The sequence below is a fragment of the Limulus polyphemus genome, unplaced genomic scaffold (assembly GCF_000517525.1).
Source record: "Limulus polyphemus unplaced genomic scaffold, Limulus_polyphemus-2.1.2 Scaffold283, whole genome shotgun sequence".
NCBI lineage: Eukaryota > Metazoa > Arthropoda > Merostomata > Xiphosura > Limulidae > Limulus > Limulus polyphemus.
The window spans coordinates 227,998-237,270 of NW_013665893.1; the positions used below are offsets into that span (position 1 = coordinate 227,998).

The 9,273-nt window shown below is 33.6% G+C and overlaps 1 protein-coding gene across 1 annotated transcript in view; it reads right to left on the minus strand.

Moving 5' to 3' along the window:
• The window catches only part of LOC111083027 (bile salt-activated lipase-like), a 46,007-nt gene that overhangs the window by 29,715 nt on the left and 7,019 nt on the right, over positions 1 to 9,273 (minus strand). Inside the window, exon 3 of the mRNA XM_022382838.1 lies at positions 2,522 to 2,678. Within this exon, the coding sequence (XP_022238546.1) occupies positions 2,522 to 2,678 (157 nt within the window). The remainder of the gene's footprint in view (positions 1 to 2,521; positions 2,679 to 9,273) is intronic.

The following is a 9,273-nucleotide window of genomic DNA, read 5'->3' on the forward strand; positions in this document are numbered from 1 at the left end:
CTTTATTTTCGTGGGTTAGCTATATTTTATGGCTATGTGATCCAAACGGATGACCTAGATTTCTAGAGTTAAACTCGTAAATATCCCGCTCATGAAAAGTCACATAAAACACGAAAGAACTAGTATCCTTAGCATTTTTATTGAAGGGTTTGCTACATCCATTCTATACTAAACAAATTTAAATTCAAAATTATTATGTCGTTTTGCTTAAGTAAAATGTCCAAAAGTTACCGATTAAAAACGAAGAACGTTATGAATATCTAATGAGACGATATTTGCTGAGATAAAAGTGAGGAAACGTACAATTTTCGTTGTTTCCTCAATTTGTAATTATACTAATACATTCAAAAACTTTTATTATTACATGAATACTTGCTCTCTGTACTTTCAGAAAGCAACCTGTTATGCGTAAATTTATAACTACAATTCCACTTGAAATTTAATATTAGTGAGGTAACACTAGTTTTATACTACACAATAACTACTGAAAAAACCCGTGGATCGTGTCAGATTTCATTTAGAAATATACATAAACTGTGGTAATAAAAACTTTCATACAAGTTTGGTATCACAAGGTTTAAATTGCTTTTCAATAAGAGGTTTGAATTCGCCATTTTCTTGGGTAAAGAATATATCTAAAACCTGCAACAAAATGGATAAAAAAGTGCTATCTTTGTTTCACCGTTCAAAATGAGTTTTCATATCTATAGTTAAATTTATATTTCGTTCGATAAAGTTTTCAATTATTATAACCGACTCTTAAACATTCATAGATGTATTTTACTCTATTGGATGTGTATTTTAAAATCTTTAATATTTTGGCCCATGAAATATGTTAAATATTATTGGAGAGTAATAAAAAACGATACGAACAAAGTTTTTACAACAAGGTACAGGTACAAGATCTAAAACAGAACAGTTTTATCAACAAAAGGCAAAATATTTTTAAGATTTCATGATGAAATATATCTACATAATAATAACAGGGAATAATTATTCATATTAAACTAAATCATCACATTGCTTCCTAAAATCAGCCATAAAGAAGTTAATTATTTACAAAGCTGGATTATTGAAACGTTTGATTCCTACGGCGTTCCGGAATCGTTAGCATTAGATTACACTCACGTTTTCTTGATTCTTGTCTGTTTGTTGATGATATTATAAGAATGTCATATATCACACTTGATTATTGAAGGTGATCCGCAAAAACGTGAAACTGTAAAGGCTAATTAATTTAAATACGCAAAAGCCTGTTATCGATTTAGAAAATAAAATGTTAAGCATTCACATCAGAAATTGTACTACATCCGTCAGAGTTCACCTATCATGTTATCATGGTGAAATATGTTAAATTCCATTGAATTTGACACTCTACCCAAAGGATTATAAATTATGATATCAAAATATTATGCATTTGTGTCTATTAGAAATTTGGCTGAGCATGGCATTGTGATTAGCATGTTGGGGGTGCAGATCGTAAGGTCTAATGCTTAAGCCACAACATGCCATTAAACGCTCTCTGCACTTTCATCTATGGGGTGTTATAATTGTAATATCAATTCTGCTATTCGTCTAAGAGTAGTTATGTAGGTGGAAGAAATTCATGATTGGAAGCACTTCCTCTGGTCAGCAGTACTATATTAAGGATAGCTATGTAAGAACCCTAAGGGTCTCTGAACTAGTCACTTGGCCCATGTGTAGCATACGGTATCGTTTAGGTTGAATAAACCAATTAAAAAAAATATGAAAAACTATTTATAGTCAAAATTTTAGGTTTCCCGGTGGGTTAAGGGTAAATTTCCCAACATACAATGCTAGAATCCGGGGATTGATTCCCCGCAGTGGACAGAGCACAGATAGCCTATTGTGTAGCTTTGGGATAAAACAACAACTACAATAAAAATCTTTGCATTATTTTCTGAACATCAATAGATATTTATAACTAAAACAGTATTACCTGTTTTAGCCAATCAAGTAGCAGAAAAATATAGTAAATATAGATGAAAAGTGGTTTTACTCTAATAGTCACTGAGCGAACGTCTATTTGACCATTATTTTTCATTTTTTAATATAATAAGGTAACTTGCTATCATGAACATGTTTTTAAAATACATGTATAATGTTTTGTTAATTACAAAACAAAATGGATACAACAGGCTAAACAACCAGGTCATAGATCCTATGGTTCAGATATACCTGCCCTTAATTTTGAACCACGAACCTAAGAAAAGGCAACTAATTGCAGCACACCAATTGCCTGGAGTAGATATTCCTAACCAAATAGCGGGGTTGATTGTCACTGTTATAACACACGACCAGATGAAAGTGCTATCTTTTTTTAAAGGCACCACGTTTGGAACCCGCGACTCTAAAGACTCCCAGTCCGATACATTAACAACTAGGCCACACTCTGACCTGTCTACATGATAAAAAAGAGAGTTAAAATAAGATATTCCAGGAGCTTATATAAATTATTTGTCGCCTCCTAAAGGACAAATAGGTATTTCGTTTTACTCACCTAGTATTCCTAGCCTGTAGTTAAACGTAACTAAAACAACACTTTTTCCTACCAGCTTCTCAGGACCGTACAAGTCACTACTTCCTCTTTCGAAATCATCACCGTGGATGAAAACCATTACTGGAAAGAGTGAGAGGTTGCCTTGGTTTCGATCCGTCTACCATTGGGATATATAACCATATTTACTATTAGATATTCCTTTCTTTCTTATTAAGTACATCTCTATATTTAGTACACATGAACCAAGGTCATTTTCTAATAATTGTTTATTCTTTTTTTCGCTGAAGATTAAAGAAAATAATATTAATGGTTAAACAGTTGTTAAAATATAATCCAGACTCAAATAAATTTCTAACTTTCTAATAACCTTCAGGATAAAGAAAATACCTTTTGATAACAATTTTATTTTCCTGCTAGCAAGTCTTATGGGGTGAATAAAACTGCTTGTTGATAAGAACACAAATAACTTAAAATAGTTTACACAAGGGTACTAAAACTGCTTGTTGATAAGAACACAAATAACTTAAAATAGTTTACACAAGGGTACTAAAACTGCTTGTTGATAAGAACACAAATTACTTAAAATAGTTTACACAAGGGTACTAAAACTGCTTGTTGATAAGAACACAAATAACTTAAAATAGTTTACACAAGGGTACTAAAATTGTTTGTTGATAAGAACACAAATAACTTAAAATAGTTGACACAAGGGTACTAAAACTGCTTGTTGGCAAGAATGTAAGAAAGTTAGGTCTGTTCACTCACAAGGAGTCAAAATGTTTGTTGTAAGAATATTTATATCAGAGTAGGTGCAAATGTTTGTTGATAAGTATGAAAGTACTTAGGGTAGTTCACTCAGAAATGAATGAAAATTATTTCTTGATATGAAAGTGAAGGACTTAAAAGTTTACCCAGGGTGAGTAAAAAGTGCTTGTTGATAAGAAAGAATGTAAATAATGAGCCAGTACACCTATTTCTTTTGTTGTTTATTAAGCAAAATCCTATACTATTGTATTTATCCTTGTGAGGGTAAGCCATCTTTCAATCATCGCATAAAGTACTTATTCTAACAAATATTCCAGGTGTCAAGTAAAATTACCTGCCGACTAACAGGCACACTTACATTTCCCTTCAATGTTTTCCTCGAAGTTTAAAACCATTTGCCAATTAGTAAGTAAAGTTCCGTTTTAACCTTGCTTTCATCTTCAGAGAGCTTAAATCGCTTGATAATTAATGACTGAAATCCTAACCCTAAAGATTGTTGTTCTTAAAATGGAAATATCATTTAATAATTTTATTCGCTGAAAGAGATAATGTAACAAGTTTAGAGTAGACTGTTTATTACCTCCGTCACCGAAGGTGGACGGAGGTTATGTTTTTATCCCTGTGTTTGTGTTTGTCAGCAATATTTCTCAAAAACGGCTGAATGAATTTGGACGAAAGGTGGTATACATTTGGATTGTGACCCAACTTAGAAGTGATTTAAGGGCGTGAAATTCTTCTGTATCGTACGGCGTCAAATCTATATCAGATGGCAAATAATACACACACACTTTGAAATTAAAACTCTAATTTATGTTACATTCTGAAACTATTCAGCTTGTTCTATTTTGAATCTTAACCTGTATCTATGTTATATTTCGAAATTTAATTTGTATGTTGCATTCCCAAACACATCCCATACCCGTTTAACTTTTATAATCAATCTATAATATTGTATTTAAAATATTAAACTAATTCTGAAAGTTAACTTCTATACACATTTTGCCGCTTCCTGAAATTATATTTTTTCTTGTGTCATTGTATTTTGAAACCGAACCTATCGCAATCTGAGTGTTTTATTGTGAAACTTGACATATATTGTTCTATATCCTGCACTAATGTTTTTGAGCTCCAAAATTTAACATGTATTTATGTTGTAGTATCATTAGTGTAGAATAATAATCAAAAATAACTTACTATTCCAAGCGAAAATGTTTACTGTATGAACAAATATGACTTATCATTATACAAGTACTAAAAATTAATTGAATTGATGGTGTGATTACATAATGTTTAAGTGTGACACTAAATACTGTTATCGTCGATTCTTGGTAGCATTAGATCATATATGAAACTAGAAGGGCACTCAGCAGAACGCATACCTCCGCCCCGCAGCCTTTATTATATTCGGCTCTAAAAAATACGAAAATGTGTCCGTATGTCCGTCTTTATCAACAGACACGAACCATTTCTGGCAGAACAATGAGGAGTAATATTCTACATATTTCCACCAAGTTTCATCAAAATCCGATCATTTTTGACTGAGTAATAGAACAAATATAGTGTGAAAAGTCAGTTCTCATCTTAATAGATAGGGATTTGTTTGGAGTTTTGTTTTCATGTTTGACCTTGACCTCTCCAAAAATTAATCGCTTCTAAGTTGGGTAATAATCCAAATTTATTCCAGCTTTTGTCCAAATCCATTTAGCCGTTTTTAAGAAATCTTGCTGACAAACAGACACACAATAACAGGGGGTGAAAACATAACCTCCGCCACTTTCGGTGGCGGAGGTAACTATCTACAACGGGTTTTACAATTAGAGTCGTCTATCGTATACCACTTTATAGAGCTCACACCTAAAACCAAATTGTGGATAAAAATGACTGCAATAAAACAAATCTATGCTATTCAAATTATTTGAACTAGTTTTTATAGGTCAAAAATGTGTGTGAGAATAAACTGTGATACGTGTTTTTCAACCATTTTATTAGTCATAGTTTCCGTATAGCTTTGTTCACCAACAGAAAATCAAGAAGTTTTCTACTGCTGATTTTTTATATGTTAATCAATCATGAAAACAAGTTGGTCATTTATTCATACTTCCTCTAATTATGTCAAAGAAGATATATGAAAGAACTCTGAAGATGAAAAACAAATCTTGTAAATGATTTACAAAACTTTTTTCGATAAAACTAACATCTTGATAAGAATATGATGTCAAAATATACAACTTTTAATTTTAGACAGCCCTATACGCTTTATATTTCTTACGTAGGTATATCCCCCTCTTCTTTTCTATTACTTTATACTGGTTACTAACGAGGGAAGTAGGCGATTCGTTACATGTACTTAACATTTCACTGACCTACTTTCTTCAACTATTGAACTTATAGTTTGAATCACATTTGTCAATAACATTTCCATTTCTGATGAGGGTCATCGAAAACATTGACCAATTTTTACCATTTTTACAGAATTATAATTTCTCTTATTTTAGCTTTCAGATTATTTTCAGTTAATCTCCATTTGCATTTGTGAGATTACTTTATAAAAAAACAAGATGTGGACTCTGGTGATTAATAGTTTCACATGCTTTTGTTCGTGTGCTAATAATCCTTCTGTAGAAAACCTAGAAAAAATAAACAGTATTTTCGTTCAAGGAAACCAGATTGTGTGCTTAGCTAATGTCCAGAGCAAAACTGATGTTTGCTCCTTAACTTGAATTTGTTAGTTAGATAAGTTTAATGTTAATGCTCCATTGTCATTATAAACTTTCCTTTGCGAATACACCAGGCATTCCATCAGGTTTAATTGTACGTTCTAGTGACATGTCCTTGTGTGCACACTAGTCATATATTTGTTTAACTGCGATGAACGTTTCTGTCTAAATCAGTGCTTTTAAAAACGAAAAGCGCCCTAACCACCTGGCCATGCCGCGCCCATTTAAAATCTGTCACCCCAGTCACACTAATGGAACATTACATACAGTCAAGCTGTTAGAATAAAGGAACTATGCTCAAATGAAACAGATTACAGAAAACACACCAAGGATCTAAAACAAACTATGTTACAAAGAGGAGATAAACATACCGAAATCGACAGACAGTTCGAAAAAGCTGACAGTACATCCTAAACTAGAGAAATACTAAAGTTTCAAATTGAATTCCTCTTATTATTACGTATCAGTTTAAACTCAGAAACGTTTCATGAATTCTTTCATCACCTACAACTGAACGATCGCCTTAAACAGATATTTCCTTCCGAAAAAGGAAAACTCTAAAAGATATCCTCGTTCACACAAAAGTGAATTACACCCCACCAAAAAATGGTTGTCATCCATGCAATAAAGCTCGTTGTTAAACCTGCAAGTTCCTAAAAACCACTGACTCATTTTCTGACAAGCAAAACCAAAGAAACTTTAAAATATTCAAAGAATTCACTTGAGGAACACAAAACACCATTTCCCTTATACAGCGTAAATAATGCAATCACCAATATGTAGGACGTGCATAAACAACTCTTACAGAACGTTTCAATAACTGTAAATCTTCTATTAACACCGAAAAAGATCTCCCTGTTGCTCAACACTTTAACCAACCCGGTCATTTCATAAACGATGTTACTCCCATCGGTACTGAAACAGGATTCAAAACTAAAGCTGATAGGGAAATAAAAGAAGTTTATTGGATTGCTAATCTAAACACTGTTCGACCTTTTGGAATTAATCTAGATCCTTGAATCAATAATCTCCGATCATTGGTTTCATCTCTGTCAGAAAAATAATTTTTATTCCTTGCTTATTTCTTTCATGTAGTGTGAACCCTAACTTTCCTAAAAATTACTATTTATTTAAGATAATTTGGTATGAACTGATTAGCTTAACACCTGTTTTCCAATCAGTCTCCAGATGTCATCTATATTTTACTTAAACACTTATGTATAGTTATATATATATATGTAGCCAATTCTAAAGCAAAATATCCCTAACACCTTTTTACATAACTCTCTTGTCGCCGGCTACATTGCATTGGAAATGAGATACTTACAACAGTACATGGAAAATTATACTATACATTTCCTGGAAATCACTCGTTCGATCACACCACCATTGCCCACGGCTGCTCCCTCGACTTCCACCACTTTAGGGCAGAAAAACCATACTGAAAGCCTCACCCACCCCTGCCCTAACAACTCGCAACTCCCTGACAACACTTGCTTCCTTCCTGTAACCCTAAGTTTATGCTAACCATCAACAAAGGACCAACAAACCCAGATTACACCTATAACTGAAACCAGGCTACAAGACAAGTCAACTCAAGCAACACCAACAACAAGAAGGAAAAAAGGAACCCAGACCCAGCCGCCACCTACAGACCTAGTACAACTTCAAACCATTGAAAAATCGCAACAAGCGAGTCTCCTGTCTCATTTAACACTATTCCCGCCCCTCCAGCCAGACGCACCTTCTGCCTCCTTTTCGTCAAACTCACCCTATGCTCTATTTATTGACACCTCCGCCGATTCCCCTACTCAGCCATACGACCTATACGATGAACCATTCCTCGCTTTGTGTATACCTACCAGTGACCAAAAAGACCCCACGCCGACAAAATCCCTCCCGAACACAAACAAACTCTTGACCAATATCCCCAAACTAAACATTTCCTCGAAGCACTAATTACTCCATAGCAGCACCTTAAACTTTGCCACCCTTATTTATTTATTCTCGTTTACATTATGTTTTGCTTCCACAACAAGGTGAAAAAAGAACTAAAAGACTAAAGCAATTGTGCCACTTGTTGACAGTTCGTTTATCTTAATCTAAACTTCGGTCTTGAATATACAGTTACAACAGAGTTAGTCTATCTTTAAAACTTGGCTGGAGCCACTGTCGTGTCTGTAGATAATACACGCGTAAAGATGCATTTTGTATATTATTTAGGCATGTCTTTACTTAACACCGTGACGAGAGAAAGACTATTCGGCCAACCCACCCCTTCTATTATATATGCCCTCGAGTTTTGATATACCTATAAACGTGCTCTGAAATTTACTTTAAAAAAAAGTAGTCGTCCTTGAAGGAACTACACGTGGAAATAAAAGTATTGGGTAACGTTTGGAAAGTTTACTTTCTATACATGTTCGTATACTTTATTTTTTTTTGTAAATCGCAGCCGGAAAGCATCGAAAATACTAGTGCTCTCGAAAAGTAGATCATCCTTCTTTTTCAACTTTGAAAAATATATTTAGTTAGATTTTATATAAAACTTGACATGAAAATGTAAAACATAACATAACGTTTTGGGACAACATGGGATCTATTGGTCCATCTTGGTTGTTCCATCCTATAAACTAAACTAAAACGATTAATAAATATTTTTTTTTAAATCTTAAAGCCAGCCCTTATCATTCTTATAGTTATCAAGCTTTCTCTTAAACTCGTTTAAATTTACTGCCTCCACCATATTCAAAGGCAATCCATTCCAAAGGCTAACCACCTGTTAGAAAAATAAAACTGTCTTAGCTGAAGATGAACCCTACCATGCCAAAATTTATACTTGTCCCCTAGTCCTACTATTCTCACTGTTAAGTATGAAAAGAGATGATGCATCAACACTATTAATTCCCTTTATAATGTTAAACACCTTATGGTTAGAATGTGATTTGATAGGACCTGTGTTTAAGCATGTGATATTGTGCATGGTAAATTCAAATTCGAAGACGAGGAACCCACTTTGAAACTAATAATGGCTGGAGACGGCTTGAATGGGTAATGAAGAAAAACTTTAATATAAGTTTAACATAACAGCAAATGTACAACGTTTCGACAAGGTTTTGTCATCATCAGGTACAAGTAATTTACACTGACACGGATATATGTATACAGTATTGAACAAAGAGGTCACATGACCGGATGATGTTGCAAAACTTAGAAGAGGCATCTAGGCACCCCGGGGTGTTGGTTTAGGGTAGGGTTATTTTGTTCAAT